This window comes from Eleutherodactylus coqui, chromosome 1 (genome assembly GCF_035609145.1).
Source record: "Eleutherodactylus coqui strain aEleCoq1 chromosome 1, aEleCoq1.hap1, whole genome shotgun sequence".
Taxonomy (NCBI): Eukaryota; Metazoa; Chordata; class Amphibia; order Anura; family Eleutherodactylidae; genus Eleutherodactylus; species Eleutherodactylus coqui.
The window spans coordinates 213687056-213706544 of record NC_089837.1 but is presented as its reverse complement, the minus strand read 5'-3'; the positions used below and the strand labels follow the sequence as shown (position 1 = coordinate 213706544).

At 43.3% G+C, this 19489-nt stretch overlaps 1 protein-coding gene across 6 annotated transcripts in view; it reads right to left on the bottom strand.

Annotated features, from left to right (window-relative positions):
* The window catches only part of REPS1 (RALBP1 associated Eps domain containing 1), a 74485-nt gene that overhangs the window by 14813 nt on the left and 40183 nt on the right, over window positions 1-19489 (bottom strand). For 4 of the 6 annotated variants that reach the window (XM_066605491.1, XM_066605493.1, XM_066605495.1 and 1 more), the window contains 5 exons: window positions 18153-18271; window positions 14895-14975; window positions 13379-13466; window positions 11793-11885; window positions 9008-9083 (listed from right to left, as the gene is read on the bottom strand). In XM_066605491.1, the coding sequence (XP_066461588.1) occupies window positions 9008-9083; window positions 11793-11885; window positions 13379-13466; window positions 14895-14975; window positions 18153-18271 (457 nt within the window). The remainder of the gene's footprint in view (window positions 1-9007; window positions 9084-11792; window positions 11886-13378; window positions 13467-14894; window positions 14976-18152; window positions 18272-19489) is intronic. The other 2 variants (XM_066605494.1, XM_066605496.1) reach the window with 1 other exon arrangement.

Genomic DNA, 19489 nt, shown 5'->3' with positions numbered 1-19489 from the left:
AGCTTATACTCAAGTGACGGTTTCATGCACCATTGCTTTCAATGGGGCCACGGCTGCTGCTGGCGGCCCCATTTAACGCTTTCCAATCCACTGTCTGACGTCTAAAAACATTCTGGTTGAAGGCTGTGCAGCTCTGATGTTGAAAGACATCCGGCAGGGTATTCTTACTGTATATTACTGGCCGCTCTGCTGTCGGGGGCCTCTCCAGCATGTCCCATACCGCAGTATTGTCTCTAGTCAGCAGATGGCGCCATGGTATAATGTCAGAAAGAGAAAGCCCACCAGGAAACCCCGAATCCAAAATTGGATTGCAAAGGGTTAAAACAATGGCCTGCTGGCAACACCTGCAGTGATTTTCGGGGAAGAGCTTTAAATTTAAGCCCTTCCCTGAAAATAATCCCCAGCTGTAGTAAAAAAAATCTATACTCACCTGTCCACTGCTGCCAGGGGCTCGGTGCGTCTAGCCGCTTGTCATCCGACACTGTAATGAAATTCTTTCAGCAGGCGGGGGATTTAAAATCCTCGTTTGTTGAAAGGGCGGCGTCTGATTGGCTGAGTGCTCAGCCATTGACCGGCAGCGCTCAGCCATTCATTGAATGACAGCTGAGCGCTGCCTGTGATTGGCTGAGGGCTGTGACCATCTCACAGGCAGTGCTCGGCCATTCAGACACAGCCCTTTCAGTAGGCGGAAATTTAAAATTCCCACCTGCTGAAAGAACTTCATTACAGTGCTGAGATGACAAGCAGCTACACGCGCCGAGCCCCCAGCAGCGGCGGACAGGTGAGCATATATATTTTTTTTATTTTTTACTTCAGCTAGGGATGATTTTTAGGGAAGGGCTTATATTTAAAGCCCTTGCCTGAAAATCACTGTAGTGGTTGCCGGCAGACCATTGCTTTCAAGCCACGGCCCCATTGAAAGCAATGGAGAGCTTTGCAATCCTCTGCCACAGCTGTGACAGGGGATTCTTTACTCCCCGCAGGAGCCAAGTGGACCCCGAAACTTGACAAGAGAACAGAAGAGGAGATGTGTGGAGACATCGGTGGCTGTTTAGGAGCACTTCGCAAGAAATTAGTCAGATTGTTAACTGGTAACAGGTGATGACATGGACCTACTGCTATGATCCAGAGTCAAAGGAAGTCTAAGGAATGGAGGCACAGTGGTTCCCCCAGGCCAAAGACTTCCGTGTGCAAAGATCAGCGCAGAAGCAAAGGGCAACCATTTTTGGGAATAAGAAGGGAGTTCTGCTCGTGGACTACCTCCCAAAGGGTTCAACCATCAGTGCAACATATTACTGGTAGTTATTGACAAAGCTGAGGAAAAATATTAAGGAAAAACTTTGAGGTAAGCTCTACAAAAGGTGTTATCCTGTTGCATGACAATGCCCCGTCACACACTGCAGGTGCAGGATTGCAAAAAATGACCTCCTTAGGATTCTAGCTGATGCCCTATCCACCCTATTTGCGTGGCCTGGCTTTGTCTGACTACCATCTGTCCCCCAATCTCAAAAAAACACCTAAAGGGACAACAGCAAGGGAGTGTTTTGTAGGCAACTAATGCTGCAAATGAGTGGCTTGACCAGCAGTCGGAAGAATTCCATTGCAGGGACTTAAAAAGCTGCAGGAGAGATGTCATATGTGCATTGGCATCCTGGGGGAATATGTAGAATAGTGGGGCAGTTTCAGCTTCCTAGCTCAATTTTTTCTGGGTAAGGCTCAATACTTATCTGCACCCCCTCAAATTATATGGCACGGTAAATAGTACCACGAAGAAAATACAACTTGTCTTTCGCAAAAAACAAGCCCTCATATGGCTTATCCAGGAGGAGAAAGAGAGAAGTCTGGGAAAATGAGGGTGGAAAAATAAGGAAAAAAAACAAAACAAAAGCAAGTTGCAGCAGAAAGGAGTTAACAATCATGAGTTTTTTAAATTCTTCCCTAATTTATATTCTACAAGCGCAGAACTGCAGCCAATCTGTGGTGTGGACAAGTGTCAGCATCTTCCATACTACTGAAGAACTGCAATGACAGCAAGCCCTTTCCCCACTAGCACACAAAATTTTAGTATTTAAGACAAAAACAAAACGCCACTTTAATTGTGTGGACACATTTGAAAAATAAATGCATAAATTTGGCTGGGCCCACATGGGTGGATTCCAGTTGTGGAATCCGCGATCGGCATCTGTGGCACAACGCGGGCATTGAAAAGCATGTAAATTCGCTTTTCTGCTCACATTCACAGATACAAATTGCATAATTCGCAAAATAAATCAATTGCAGTATGCTCTATTTTGCTGCAGATTCCATGCGGATGGCCGCCATTAAAGTCAATGGAGGCTGTCTGATCCGCAGCCTATATGCAATTAACATTGCATATGGCCTGCATGTACCCACGTCGCCGCTAAGTGATGGCGCAGGAAATACAAACATTCAAAGGAAAAAAACAAACAAACACAAACTGTACAGTGAATGTCCAACGGCAAGTCCACGGTGGTCATCCACAATACAGCAAAATAAAGGACGCAGGATCACTAGCTGGGCTCACAGCCAGAATCCGCTACAGCCTCTCACATGCGGTCTGCCCATGGAAGCCCGGCCTTTGAAGAAAATGAAAATGTCGTAAATACCAGCAATTGTAAATACCAGTAATTGTTTTCTTTTGGCATGTCCTAATTACATGGCAGGAGTCCCAATTTCCAACCCTTCATTAAGTCACACGGGCGATTTTCACTTGCGAAAAATAGGAAAAGAACCCAATTTTTCACTTGTACCAATAAACGTTTGAAAACAAGCTGCAAGCCCTATTTTTGTGCAATTCTTGTTCATAAATCGCCCATTTTCTATGGGAGTATAAAAATATTTAAAAAATTTCCCTTGCATGATTTCAAATTGTATGTAAAAAAACAAACATGCATATAAAAAAGCCTGAAAATTTCAAATAAAAAAAAAAAGAATCAAGTTTTACACTGAACAAAATCAAACTCGCCTGCATGAATATAGCCCTACTATAAAGAGAGGCTAGAATGTCATAGCTATACATTAGCTTAACAGCTAGAATAGTAACAAATGTACCAACAAAAAGGTGGAAAGATGTAAAAATGTCTTCCAGTAGCGATGAACTGCTAACCCGTTATCACAGTGATGTGCGCTATGTCATCTTGCATTAGACCAATGCTGTAATCAGCAGTCTCTGAATTACTGGTTTTGCAGCTCTGAAATATAATTGCTCTGAAAAACAGAATCCCATTTCTTACTATGAATGCCTTGGTGATTAAGGGCCCTTTTACATGGCATGACTTGCTGGGCACAGATGCCCGACAAGTCGCCCCAGCGATAATCGTTCACAGTAGACAGGCAGTCGTTCATACGTGAACGGCTGTTTGCTCAGATGGGCCGATCCCTCATTTGGTTTTCTGCATGCAGAAACTGAACCACGAATTACAAGCAAACAAACTCTCATTCAGTCAGGGCATTCACAGTGAATGCTGATCGTTCAGATTCCTGCTGGATGCGAGAATCTGAACAATTTATTGGCCCATATAAAAGGCCAATAAAACCAGACTTCCACCCATCCAGCAGCAGGGCTGGTTTTAGACAAGGTGGTTCTAAAATGATAATATGACCCTCACAAGCGGAAATATTGTACTTACATTCAATTAGTTCAAAGCTGTAGCACTGGTCTATATAGCATTTCCAGGGGCATGTGCTACTGCTCTTTAGGCGCTAGCAAAGTGCCAAGGCATACACGCCAGCACACAAAATGTATGTATGTATGTATGTATGTATGTATGTATGTATGTATGTATGTATGTATGTATGTATGTATGTATAGTTATCAAATAATTCCACTATACCAGCCCCGAATATTATCCTCATACAGTGATTATCCATTATACAAGTGTGGCGGACTCTGCAGTACATCGCAGTTACAACACATGTATACAGGCTTTAGGCCTCATGTCCACTAGCAAAATTGAATTGCGGATTCCACTGCGGAATCCGCATTCAATTTTGCCCATAGGGAATCATTGGCCATCTGCGGTCAATTAAATTAAATTTTGCACCCGTGGATGGCATTTTTAATAGATTTGCATTTTTCACGTGCGGGAGAAAAAACGCGACATGCTCCATTTCACTGCAGATTCTGCGCGGATCGGCCCCATTGCTATCAATAGGTGCGGATATCCGCATGAAAACAAAAAAAAAAACATTTAAAGCAAATCCGTGCTGATTGTATTTTTCTAGTGGACATGAGGCGTTAGAAAACTCAATGCACATGTAGTGGTCAAATTTGTGGCTCATATTTCTTCTGCCATGTCTGAACGCACTCTTAGGCCTCATGTCCACGGGCAAAATATGATTTTAAATCCGCAGTGAATCACCTGCATGCGGATCCACATCCCATAGGGATGCATTGACCACCCACGGGTAGATAAATACCCGCGGATGGTTAGTAAAAGGGAATTTTAAAAAATGGAGCATGACCTGCTCCATTTTAGACCTAAAATAAGAATAACTTACCCGCAGCGGACCGGGCAGGTCTTTTCTTCACGGCCGGATCTTCTTTCTTCGGCCCGGTGGATGTGCCCGACACGCTTCCGGCGTGCCGAGTACATCCGCCGGCCGAAGAAAGAAGATCCGGCCGTGAAGTAAAAAGAAGACCTGCCCGGTCCGCTGCGGGTAAGTTTATTCTTATTTTCAGCGCTCATGTCCGCGGGGCAGGAGGGACCCGCTGCGGATTCTCCATGGAGAATCCGTAGCGGGCCTGATTTTCCCCATGGACACGAGGCCACTAGAAAAATACAATCCGCGCAGATTTCTGCAAGATTCCGCGCGGATTTACTTTAAATGTTTTTCTTTTCATGCGGATATCCGCACCTAATAATAGCAATGTGATAGCAATGTGGCAGATCTGCGCGGAATCCGCACTAAAATGGAGCATACTGCATTTTTTTTCCGCGTGTGAAAAACGCAAATCAATTAAAATGCCATTTGTAGCTGCAAAATTCAACTTAATTGACTGCAGATGGCCAATGATATTCCTATGGGCAAAATTTCATCCGCGGAATCTGCACGCAGAATCTGCAATTCAATTTTGCTAGTGGACATGAGGCCTTATAGCCCGCTTTTTAGCCGGGCATTTCAAATGGCGCGCTAAATTGCAGAACAAGGCTTCACCCACAGTCCAATGCAAAACCCATTCCATTTGTCTCCAGCAGTTACATGTAAAAACTTTAGTGCCCGCCCTGTTCCCGCCAACATACCGTTTCATGGTCACCGTGTCACTCCCCCTCCCTTCAGCCCACTTTTACTGCAGCTACATCCTGTATTGAGCCTTCTGCTATCTCAGGAGGCCCCACCCCTTCTACCAAGAACCCCGTCCCTCCTGTGTCGCCACACTTACCAGCAGTAGCCTTCCGGACACCTGAGGGACGGAGCTGAAGGAGGCGGCAGAACCAAAACAGCAGTGCTGAAGCAGGAGGTCCCAGTGGAGAGGAGGCCCTGGACAGCAGCCCAGTTTGCCACCCCTAATGTCAGCCCTGTCTAGCAGTATATGTCTGACAAAGTGCACAAATAAGTCATCCATATCTAAAAATAGTAAGATTTTTTTTAAAATTGCAAGTCCTCCAAGTGGATGTCCGGTTCCCCACTAATGGCACATGAATCAAGATTTTATTTTTTTTTTTAAACTTAAACAAAATATGTTTTAACCCCCCTTCAAGGCTACCTACACACATGTGAGCGCAAAGGAACTTGGCCAGATATTGTGCTTGCCAACATGAGGTTTCACACTGATGTGAGGCCTTTTTCTGGCAAAGAGGCCTCCCATTACTTCTGTGAAGTACTGACCCTCCAGCACGGCTTTTAACCGCGTTAGAGGATCGGCAAGTGTTTCCCATTGTTTTCAATGAGTAGCCTCACATCACACGGCATGCAATGTGTTTTACTGTTCAATTGAAAACAATGCGTCCAAGGACCGCGAAAAGTAAGGACATGCAATGATTTTTTTCTGCACTGTGATGCGGGAAGACGTCGCTCATGTATATGACTCCATTCAAAAGAATAGGGTTCACACTCTCGCCAGATTTTTGAGTTTCAGAATGCACAAATCTTATGAGAGTTTCTCGGCCGTGTGAAAGCAGCCTTACAGTCACAGTAAAATTGGAAAATTGTTTCTGAAAAGTTTCCTGTACTGTAGATATTGAATTGGTCTCCTAGCGCTGCAGTGGTTTTTAAAAAAAACATTTTTAAAACACATTCATTATTTAGCTATTCCTCCAGTATATATAAGTGGGCTAGTGTTACCTTGGTTAGTGGAATACATAGAGGAGATCTCCAGTGTGTGACAGGCAATCAAATGAGGGGGTCAGGGATGGAAAAACGTGTTTTCACCAGAATGGCCCTTTAAGTTCATTAACCCCTTAGTGGCATGGATAGTTTTAAGAACTAGCAAATAGTTTCCCCTTTTGGCTTCCAGCAGTAAGAACTTTATTTTTGTCAATGTAGCTGTATGATCTCGTATTTTGCAGGACTAGTCTTTATAGAAGCCAAATTTGGGGTAAATATATAATGTATGGAATAACACATTTTTTTGCTGCGAGAAGGGAAAAAGAAAAAAGCAACTTCATTGTTTTTTGGGATTTTTACAGCATTTACAAAGTGGTATAAATCTTCTGTTAACGCTAAGCTACAGGTCAACATGATTGGGACATATCATCAATTATATTACACACCATTCCAAAACCACAGCATTTTTGTTTTTCTGCTGTCAGAGCTATACAAGGACTTGTTTTTTTTTGCAGAATGACTTGTTTTTATTGGTACCATTTAAGGAATCTACAACTTTTTAACGACCGACTGTTCATTAGGGATAACAGCAGAGATTTTACGATAACTAAAGACCCTTCATGCAGAGGAAAATTTAGACAGAGGGCTTGGGTGCCTGTGGTTGGGGGCACCAGGAAGGGAGTGGTTTGATGGATGGCCTCTTCTCATTTGGTCGAGTGGACTGCTGCGACCCGGACATGTGCGATCTTAAATGACGAGGAGCAAATGTTTGTACGGCCATTCGGACCCATTTTATGGGAGGTGAGAGCTTTTGCCACCTATGACCTGGGAAATAATTTTTTCAGGTGGCTGCCAAAAAGACTAGATCTAGTAAAAAGATGGTTTGTTAATGCCTATTTGGGGATGTGCTGCTGACCAACACCTAAGCCATAAGGTGAAGCGAAAGGGCACGGAAAGTAGACCAAGAGTCCAGCAGCATCTAAGGAGGCCTCACAGATGAACTTCCCAGCCTGAGTGAACTGTTGAGCAATCTCAGCCAACTCTTTCTTGGAGAGTTCCTGACCAAATTCTGCAGCAGTTTCCCCCATTCGGGTGAGGCCCTGCTAACCCATGAGAAAGAAAAGAGGGTAAAGGGCTGACCTGGCCACTCTAAAGGAAGACTTGGCAAAAGATTCCAGTCTCTTGTTGTGTTGGTCCTGGAAAGATGATGCATCGGACAAAAACGAAAGGTGATTCGCTTGCCAGGACGAAAAACAGGATCCATAGAGAGGGCAATCAACCACTTCTTAATAGAGTCCTCAGGAAAGAGATACATTGCGTTGAGAATATAGTAGCCCCTGAAGTCCCGCCCCCAAAAGATGTGCTACAATTGCATGAGCACAGGCCCCAAAAACTAGGCCTACTAGTTGCCCTGGGGTTTTGCTCCCAGATGTACAAAGGATACTCTCCCTGTAGAGACACCAGGCTGGCGGGATTGGGATGCCTTGGGAAGAAGGCGCGAGATCCGGCAGGAAAAAACGCTGACACGTGTCTGTATGCGTGGCTCGATACCGGGATAAAGGTGGGGGCAGGTCGTGGTGTGAATAGACAGGAAAGTACTACGGATGGAAGTGTTGGGGGTGGTTTGGGCTCAACAGGGGTACCAGCAGGACACCATGCCCGAGAGCTGACTTCCCAAACAACCAGTCCAGCAGTGCAGAAGGAACAGCATAACACAGAAAATCCCCCACAAGCAGTTATGCGTAGTTTGTTTTTATTATTTGTTTTTAATTTAAAGCATTGTATAAGGTGGAAACTCAATTTTTCCAGTAAAAACTTTTAGATGCAATGGTCAGCAATGGCTGCAGTATCTGCAGGGTTAAGTAGCATAGAAGACTGATTAGATGAACAAGTGCTCATCTTTTCACTCCTATTCTGAGAGGTGGGGTTGAGGGGTTTCTTGCACACAGACATGACAGCTGTAAATACGGTATTCCCAACCCCACTTCACACAGCTGTAGCTCTGGTTCTTATCAGTTTTACAGACATGATTTTGGTATCAATTTAAAGACAAAAAATGATGCCAAAAGCATTTGGTAGCAACGATAAAACTAGAGCTATAGGCATGTGAAGTAGAACAAGCTCAGTTTGTCCAAAACTGTAGTGTCTCTTTTCCTGTAAATTGAGCTCATTTCAGAGTAAAACTCTAGGAGGGGTGGTAGTGGGGAAAGGGGCGGTTAAGGGGAGTCTGTCAGCCTAACAAAAGCCACAGGACTGTCCTGTGTATTCACTTAAGGCCTTCCTGAGGTATGCCGATGATTTGCGGCAGTGCCATGCAAGAGATTTAATTTAAGTTTTTGCTGATACTAAAATCCTGGACAAAGTTCGGTATAATCCCCTCCTCTTTGCTCCTACCTAAAGCTGTCAGCTTTTCATTAGCATACCTCAGGAATGGCTTAATAAGGGAATACACTGGACAGTCCATGAGCCCGAGGTACTTAAACAGACCTGCAGCACCACAAAGGTTCATGGCTGAGGCTTTTCATTGTAGTCCAACTGCCAATCACAAGTGATTATGCCTCCTCCAAGTGCAGTGCTGCCAGGATCACAAAGCTATGGTGATGGGCAGTAAATCATAACTCCCAACGCTGGATCCAAACCTGCTTTTTTAATTCAAGGAAGTGAACATATCAGATTTGCAAGTCATTCCAAACACCATGAACAGGACAAGACTACTCACCGCTGCCTTGTAACCACATTTCCAATCTCTTCAGGTTCAGAATTATAACTGTCTGAACTGCTATACCCATCTGCTGCTGCAAAAAAACAAAAAACACATACCAGAAGTGAGGTGGTGGAAACTGATCAACAAAAAATGGTAGAAATATTCAATCAGAACAGCAGGACAGACATTAATGGTTACAGCTTTTCCCAGGAAAAGAACCCAGGTGACATCAGGTTGCTTACAGGGCTGTGAAAGTGTGGATTTATTCCTCTTCACTGTTTGATTATTCTTCCAATAGCCAAGTTAACCAATTCGTAACTGGCTATGTGCTTTTTCCAACAGTCACCACACACAGGACTTTTTATAGTGTTGCAGGTTTGACCTAGCATTGGTTTCCCATGCCAGGAATTGACTGCCCATTAGCCCGGAGCAGTGGGTTTTAAATCTGCAGAGGTGTAAATCAGACACAGATTCCACATGTGAAAATATCCTTGGTCTCAACAGAAGATCAGTCAACGAAGCAGGACTGACTGCTCAGTTTCCCTCTGCGCTCCCCTCTACTGAATGTATGTTGTTCTAATTAATGACTGCAGCAAAGTTTCTTTGTTGTGTTCAGAAATCAGTTGATAAAAAGTGCAGAAAAAAAAAAGAAAAGAAATAAAGGCTTAAAACCAAGCAGTCAGTCCAGTTGCCCTGACCGATGTCCCACAAATATTTCGGCTGCAGTAAAAGATGCCAAAAATAAATGAGCATTGGGCACTTGGGAATCTCTCTCTTTTAGGTGCCTACACACGGGTGGATTTGCATTGCAGGATCCTGGAGCAGGTGTCCACCTCCGAGTTCCACAGCAAATACCGTCCATTACATGCTATGGAAAAGTGATTTTTTTCTGCACACAAGCGGAAACCAATTGCAGTTTCCGCTTGCGGAGGAAAATCGCAGCATGCTCCATTTTTGTGTGGATGGCTTCCATCGAAGTCTATGGAGGCTGTCAATCTGCAGCCCTTATGCAACTGACATTGCAGAAAGGTAGCGGGAAAAGCACGAGTTTAAAATAAATAAATAAAAATCTGTACTGCACATACCCGACGGCGAGCCGTCTGGACCATCCACAGTACAGAAAAAGCAAAGAAACAGGTACGCATGGACACTGCTGCTGCTATGGCCGGATTCTGCTGCGAGATTCCAAAGGCAGAATCAGACGCCACCCGTGTGCAGGCGGCCTTACTCAGACAATCATGGTTCGTCAGCAGCACATGAGATTTGATTGATATAATTAAATCCAACTAAGCCTGAGTGCACAGTATTTTTCAAAACTCCTGCTTTACTGTGGATCCGTGGCCCATCTGAAGTCTGCTGCGAGTGTGTCGCGGATCGGACAGCTTGCCTTGACTTCAACGGAAGTTGTCCGTGCAGGATTCGCAGCAAAATGGAGCATGCTGCCATGTTTTCCGGACCAAATGGTCCACAAATCGAATCTGTATGCTTCAATGCATTTGCGGACGCCCATGCATTCCTATGGGCGGCTTGATTTGTGGGTGCCCCGCAAAACAAACCCGCCCGTGGACATTGGGCCTTAAAAAAAAAAAAAAAGCACCTATCGAATTTCGATTAGCTTTTGTTCCAGGCAGATAATCTGGTTGTGTAAACGGACCCTTAGGCTTGGTTCCCACGGGACAGAAATCTCACGGAATGTGCACAGCGGGACCGCACGGAAAGTCCACTTCAAAATCTGCACCATTTTCAGCCTGTATGCCATTGTGGAAATCTCTCCCCACAGAGAAAAAAAAAAAAGAGCCCACTGCAAACACTGCAATAAAAATTGACATGTCACTGATTTGAATTCTGTGCCGCATGTCAGTTTCTGAGTGGCTTGTCCACAGCGCGTGAACGAGATTTTTGCAAGGCTCGTCCACTTTGCTGCTTAGTCTAAGGTGTGGAATTTCGGCCCCGAGGTAACCCAGCCTTACACTTTTAGCAGTGTGGTGCTGATCATTACATTCCACTTGTATAAATTCTTTATCTTAGAGCATTAAAGGGGTTGTCCCGCGGCAGCAAGTGGGTCTATACACTTCTGTATGGCCATAATAATGCACTTTGTAATGTACATTGCGCATTAATTATGAGCCATACAGAAGTTATCAAAAGTTTTATACTTACCTGCTCCGTTGCTGGCGTCCTCGTCTCCATGGTGCCGACTAATTTTCGGCCTCCGATGGCCAAATTAGCCGCGCTTGCGCAGTCCGGGTCTTCTTTTATGAATGGGATCGCTCGTGCAGGATGCCGGCTCCGTGTAGCTCCACCCCGTCACGTGCCGATTCCAGCCAATCAGAAGGCTGGAATCGGCAATGGACCGCACAGAAGAGCTGCGGTCCACGGAGGGAGCAGACCCCGGCGGCCATCTTCAGCAGGTGAGTATGAAGACGCCGGACCGCCGGGATTCAGGTAAGCGCTGTGCTGTTTGTTTTTTTAACCCCTGCATCGGGGTTGTATCGCGCCGAACCGGGGGGGGGGGGGGGGGGGGGGTTTAAAAAAAACAAAAAAACGTTTCGGCGCGGGACAACCCCTTTAAGCATTGCTCACTGAGTGCTGTCATGAATATTCGTTCTTAGTGGACCATTTTAATGTAATCAGCAGCAAACATAGAAGCCAATTATTCAATGTAAAACTATGATCAAAAAAAGGGCTCAAAATCAGTAAGCAATTATGGACTAAAAAGAGGGGGGAAAAAAAATCTACATTTGATAACGGAATGGCTGATAGTATATTGTAAATGAATAAAACACTAACTACTACTTACCAGCTGGATTCCCAGGAACAAACTTAACTGAAGAGCTTTCCTCTGGAAGTTCTTGTGGCTTTACATGTATAGGACTTGTGGGGTTGGCAGAATCTAGAAAACATGTATAGACCATATAAACAATCTAAAAGATTTCGGCAGATACCTTAAAGTAACCTTCTGACCCTGGGACAAAAATTGTCCTGGGACTTAGGGCGAGCAGCATTACTACCGGACACTCACCCTTTGCACCATTGTCCTCCCACATCCACCGGATCCCAGCCCCCTCCCCCCCTTCAGTCTTAGAAAATGCTGCTGCACTTTTCAAACCCCCTGTTGTACACTGAGCACTGGTAGAGAATCTGTAGTCTAAGACACTACATGCTGCTCTGATTGGCCAATACTGCGTCTGTCAGCAACGCGGGGCAATCAGAGCAGTGTGTTCTGTCCACTACCGATGTACAATGTGGGTAGTGACAGGAGAGGTGCCTAAATCTCCTGGGTCCTAGGAACCGGGAAATCTGGGTAGACAATGGTAGATATTACTCCCTCCCACCTGTCCCAAAACAATATTTCCACCCCGGCATCAGAGCATTGCTTCAAAGAAGTTGCCCATGATTAGAAAAAAAAACAAAACATTGCTGCTTCCTTCCTAAAACAGCGCCACACCTCTCCACAGATTGTCTGTAAAAATGCAACTAAGTCTCATTCACTTCAATGGAGCAATATCAGACAAAACCTATGGACATTTGTGCTGCTGTAGGCCTCCTGTTCACGGGTGAATTTTCACTGCGCTGCCTGCAGAGATAATACGGCCGCAGGGAACGCAGTTAATGCTTTCCATACTGTTGCTATGGAAAGCGCAGCCCCACTGTCCACGAGTGGAGAATCATAGCGATTTTCTGCTCTCAAGATTTAAATCGCAGCATGCTGCAATTTGCCGTGGTGAGCCTGTCAGATAGGCTCAGCGGAGCGCGCCACCAGCTCCCACCTGCTCTCTGGCGGCGGATCCCACAGCGGAGATCTGCTGAAGGATATCGCTATGTCCATGGACAGAAGCCCGTAGAAGGAAGAAAGGGTAGTATACTGGAATGGCAATGATTTTCACCCTTTCCAATCCGGTGTCAGACCTTGCCCGACATTGAGATTTCCCTGCATAGCTCCCATGTCGTTTGATGTCTCACATTGGAGTTCTCTTCTGCATAGTGTAATACATATAAGGGGGTTTTCTGGGACTTTACTACTGTTAACCCATCTTGAGGTTAGGTCATCAATAGCTGATCGTTGAGGATCCACCATTCCATAACGCTGGAGATTAGCAGATACTGGGTCAGCTGTCAGTGCCAGTGGAGCTGGAAGCGGACAGAAACATTCATATTGCAAACCTGGGCTGCTGCAATGTGGATTAAGCTGTCAGCTTTCAGCTCCATCCGCACTGACAATGGGGCTGAGAAGAGCTGATCTTCGGGGGTCCCAAGCGACAAACCTCCTGCCAATCAACTATTGATGACCTATCCTGAGGATAGGTCTGCAGTAGTAAAGTCCTGGAAAAAGAAAAAAAATATACATATTCTAAATATGAAATGCACCATGTGAAGCTTTCTCACCACTTCCAGTTCTTTTCAGCTCCATCTCCTGCAGGTGAATTTTACTTGGAGTCATCCGTATGGGGACTGGGTGGACTATAGCTGTATCCTGTTAATGAAAGGGAAAGACCTTCAGACTTAGAATAGAGCTCATCAGAAGCACTAGAATAAATGTACTTTTGTGTTTTCTGAGTTTTCATATTTGTGACAGATTTAAAGGACAACATTGGGGAATATATTAGAAGCATGCTCCCACTGATTAAAGGAATAATTACTAGTTATATATGTGCAGTAAGGTAAAACATGTTCAATAAATGTGACTACACATGAGTATAAAAATGGTTGCCCTATTCAAACAACCTAGTAAGCACGCCACAATCTTGAGTTTTTGGTCATCACTGCACCACAATGGAACTGCAGGCAGCATCAAGCATTAAACAAATGATAGCAACATATACCAAACAGCATGAAGCTGGACTGAAGGCTCATGGTCCTTTTACACAAGGGGACTGTGGGGCGCTTAAGTGCCTGACAGTCGTCCCAATGATCACCTCTGTGCTTTCACATAGGAGCGATCTTCCTTCACTTAATGAGGGCAGAGCGACAGATCACTTCCAGCCACCCTCCTCCATTCAGAGTAAACAGTCGTTTATATATGGACTGCCTGTTGCCAAGTTTGATTTTATTTATTTTTTTATGCTTGCCTAAACTGAACAATGAATAAGTGAACGATTTATCATTTATCGAACGATACAGCAGTAAACCGAACGATAATTGTTCCATGTAAAAGGGCCCTTAAAACTGCAGTTTCCATGTACAGTGATATGTAGGAGCTGCAGAAGACAAAATAGTGAAAATTTTTTGACACCCTATTGCAAAATTGATTCTCAGCCAGCAATACAAACATTTAATTGAAATTTTTTTAAATCCCTAATAAGTGTCCAAAGCCTTTAAAGGCCACGAGCACTTTCAAACTTTTTTGTCCTCCCAAAAAAGTTTATAATCAGTGTAGATGCAAAATAGTAGAACATTTTTAATTGACATCTCCTAAGCAGTGTAATTCTGCAGTCTTGCATTGGACCCCTACTTTGTGCTACTGCAGATTTGGTAGGTCAGCCAGAATTAGAGGACAGATATAGGGAAACAACTGCAGAATCAGATTGCACAGAGTTTGTTGTCTTTTACCATGGGGATGCATACTTTATAGGGGCTGTAGAAACAGGAATTTAAGCAAGACCTATTGCAAAGATGCTTTTTCATTTTAGAAGTATGGGGTGCAAATATATATAATATTTTCTCTCTCTCTCTGAAGGCCTTTAAAGCACACATGAGAAAGGCTCATCTGGTGATATCCTGTAGTTTTATAGAAGACTACATCACTCCTAGCAGAAATACAAGTCATTTTCTACAGAGCAGACTTATCTACCACGAGAAAGCAGTCATTGAATCATGCAAAAAGAATTTGAGTTCCACTGTACTGAATTACGTGTTAATACATTGATTAATATCAAACAAGCAAGCTATGTGATTGACTTACAGGATCAGCTGGTGCAATGTTAGAATCAAATTGGGTCAGAGTTTGTGAGCTTGAGGAGCGTTCGCTAAATGTCTCCCACTGCTGAACAGACAGAGGAGACACAAGTCAGCATGATAAGAGGAGAGGAAAAGATCTGAGCAGAAATAAACCCTCATTCATGGCTTACACCGCCAGGTCTGTGCCAATTATACAGCCACTGTGGGATTACTACATAATCAGGCAATAAGCTCCCACATTTGGGGAGGTAAAATTGGATCTTAATTGGCAAAAGATACCTGTCAGTGCAATCCATTTTTCTGCAAAGATTAAACTGATCGATATCATATTGATTAATGATACTGGTTAACAAGAACAGTGCTATAAAATGAAGACAAGTAGAATAAGATGTAAACGGAGCTTTCTTCCGCATGTGCAGAAGAAGAGCTGAAAGACTGGCCTCCAGCCAGGACAGGGGTTATGTATCATGCAATACATAGGATATATGATATGATCAGAGCACTTACAAAAGCAAACCAACCAAATGTACAAAAATAATGAAACATGCTTGTCAAGAAAACATTTCATGTGAACGGTGTGACATTAAGGAGGTGGGCCTGCCTTTATGAGATACTGCACGCTCTTTCCAGTTGTAGGCAAAGGCCATCACTGCTACATTGTATCAGCAATCTAAAGCAGGGGTCCCCAACTCCAGTCCTCAGGGACCACCAACAGGTCATGCTTTCAGTATATCCTATAGTACGAACACCTGTGGCAATATCTGAGGCACTGACAATAATTACATCACCTGTGCAACACTGAGGAAATCTTGAAAACATGGCCTGTTGGTGGTCCCTGAGGACTGGAGTTGGGAAACGCTGATCTAAAGGATGCAAGTTTAGGAAATCCAGGTTCACATTGGAATGAAGGAAAGATTGGTGATGTGAAACATATTTCATTATTTTAGTGAAGAAGTGGGAAGCATGCACAATCACCCAGTACAGAGTCATTAGGAGTGGAAAGCGGAAGCACACCCAGGGACACTACAATATTTCTCAACAAGCAAGCACACGGTTAGGTCTCGAGTTTTGGTGGACCAATTCTTTTTGGGATGATAAACAGTAAAAATGATGATCTAACTTACTTTTCACAAGTTCTTTATCAAAAACATGAGATAAATCCCTTTACCACAACAGGCTGTATTCATCATCTCATCTAAAACTAATTTCTCCATTATCCGCTGACAGTTCCAGGTACCTTACTTAGGAGAGGCCAACACTGACCATCCTGAGCTGCGCACTTCATCTCATCCACAAAACCTACCGAAACTATGGTGTTACTAAGGGTGAGCCCACACGTCACACAATATTTTGCTGTGATTTGCACAAGGGAAAACCTGCATGTTAGGCTGCAAATTTTCACTAACCGTGGCACAAACCGCAATTTGATGATGACACGTGGACTCCCCCTTACAATAGAGATCCATAGACGAGAGGAACTGGGATTTGTGACCCTGCGTATAACTATTTTAAACCATTTAGGATCTTAGTAAGTTTTAGTGAATGTCGTGTATTTTAGCTTCATTAATAAAAAAGTGCAAGTCTCCGTTCACATCCAAGTTGGAGACTCACTTAGGCACCTCCATTGCAGATTTCATCTATTTATTATGCAGCACAGGTTGCAATTTCTTTCTAATAAAATGACAAGACCCAATGGTAGGTCAATGGGAACAGTCAGGCATGGTCGGTGTCCGTTATGTGACGGATCCATCATAGTGTGAATTCAACCCTTATGATACAACAGAAAATAAAAATTCCCATGGCACTCTTGTATGTACTTCAAAATGCTCCGGTTTGGATTCCATCACGCTTTTTTTTTTATTTTTTATTTTTAAACTTCATACAGTATTTAGGAGTTTATTGTGGAATAAGAAAGCTGCTAGAATTAAATTGGAGACCCTTCAAAAGGGATAAACTGCCTTGAGAGTTGGCAATGCCAAATGTTTGGGTATATTTTTTGGTGTCTCAATGCAATAGCTGAAGGGGTGAGGGCGAATGGTAAAGAGACAGGTTGCAGAACCCCTATTAAAAACCCCCTATAGAAAGGACTAGATGCAATAATCAATTTAAATAATTAAATTATGGAATAAATTTAAGCAGATATTGCAACTAGGTAAATGATTTACCTTATACACCCCCCTCTGGAGGAACCCTACATTGGCAGAGTTAGTTTTATTTATTTTTTGAACAATTTAGAGAGCTTTAGGAAGTTCCCCATAGTTATTTTTTCCAGTTCCTTCAGTTACGACATGTGTTTGCTGCTAAGGCCCTAAGGGCGCATTCAGACGATCGTATATCGGCTGGGTTTTCAACCCGGCCGATATACGGCGTCCCTCTCTGCAGGTGGAGGAGGCAGGCCAGGCTGGGGGCAGTGCACGGAGCTCCCGCCCCCTCTGCCCCTTGCCACTATTTGCAATGGGAGGTGCAGGACAGGGGCGGAGCCAAGTTCGAGACGTAGCCCCGCCCCCATGAAAACCCAGACTATATACGGTCATCTGAATGCGCCCTAAGAATGTAATATCTTATTTACATAGACAGGTGCTTTCTTCTTAGCATTTACAGCAATTCTCAATAAAAAGGTAAAAGAAAAAAAATGGGAATAAGATTTAGGCCATATTACCGAAGATAAATGGGCCGTTATGTTGCGTACGATTGCAATGATATCCTTATCGGAAAATCAATGAGTATCACAGTTGTATTAAGCGCAGAGAGTTTATCGTACTCTGTTAAATTAACATGGGTATAAGATTAAACTCATTGTCTGAAATGTTACATGGATGGTGCAGGTATAATCCATATGGTCATTTTGGGATGGAGCACTACAGAGATCTCGCTCTCTCATTAATGGCAAACTCTTGGGAATTCAGAGAGCACTGTATCAAGCGCAGAAACTGATTACTGCTAGTTGGATGCAACACGAGACAAAATAGTCAGCGTAGTCACTGCTAGCAGTGGTAACACTGCAATAAGAAAAAATAAATAAATGGTGGTAGTGAACATTAAAAAAAAAAAAGTTTTTTAACATAGTGAAAAAATCTATTAATTCAAAAGTGCCTCCCGATTAGTAGGCTGTACTTTCTGGGTGGGATATGACGCTACTTACTAATGAACTATAATTTACCGCTACTGTACATTCTGATGTCTACAGCAGATAAGGGTTTCACTGAAAAGGAAGTAAAGCAGACTATGAATATCAGGATCCATGCATGATGCATAATCTTACCTCACTACTTTGGTTCATCTCTGGCCATGTCTGATTCAAAGATGGCATAGAGGGCGATTTACTTGGTGGAGGTTCAGTCGGGGAACTTGAAAATCCAACCTCACTGGATTGATCTCCAGCTGCAATGAGAAAAAAAAAAAAAAAAAGCTTGTGCTCTCAAAAGCAATTGGAAAGTGGGCAATTCATAGCTTTTCATTGATCTAAATCTCCGGTTTGGGAGATGCATGCCACTCCCCAGCTGGCAGCACCTCTCAGTACTACTGTGCCCTAGATGTAGCATAGGGGTGTCAATAGTAATGAAACATGGTACTGGACAAGGTTTCTAAACGAGGATTCCATGGAACATGGTCATATCCCCAGATGACAGCAGTAGCCAGAACTGCCACTTTAATTGCTAAAATAGCCACGATGCCTTGTTTTATGCAGAACAAGCTGTATTTATTTTTAAAAATGACATCACTTTGGAATAAATACAGCGTATTGTTTTAGCTTGGTTAAAGGACTTTTTAATGGAGTTCACTATACAGTATAAAATGTTACCTTTTCACTATGAATATGGTCTTGTCAAATGTATTTATTTTTCATGCGTTACTACTTTTCTACAATTTTATTTTATTTGCTTTACTGAATTCCAAGACCTATAAGATTTTTACTTTTTCACCAACAGAGTGGTGTGTTTGGTGCCTTGTTTCTCATAAGATGCATGGTTTCCATTGGTACCATTTCGGGGTACATGTGACTTTTTGATCACTTATTATATTTTTTGGGAGGTGGAAGAAAGATAGCAATACTAGCAATGTTATTTTTGTTGAGTGTAATGCTTAAGTCATAGAACGTCCCATAACTGGTTTAGGATTTTTCACTTGTTTTACATTGCACCTTACCAGAATCACATTAGGGAGCATACTGTGATTTTACTGTACATTAAGGGCCCATTCACACTAGTGGTCCGTTTAGGCTTTTTGTCTCTCTGTTCAGTTTTTGGAGCATACAGATGGTAAAAAGGAACTGATGAATTCCATTGTAATTCCACCATTAATTTAAGTGACAAATAACTGATGCAAAAGGAGTTGGTACGTATTTAGGCCCTATTCACAGGCCCAAGATTATAAACTTTATTAACTATTATGTCAGTTTCCATTGCCTCTGCTTTCAGTTTAGTCTAGATCAAATAGGTGGAAATGGACATCTATTAAACCCATTATCGCATGCAGTATAATTGGTCATTGATTTTGAGCCAAAATTGTTTCCATGCTAGGTGCTATAACTATGCACCCAAGACAATTGCTCTTTTTTTGAGGATCTACAGCATGTTAGAAGTCCATGTGCGCGGCCAT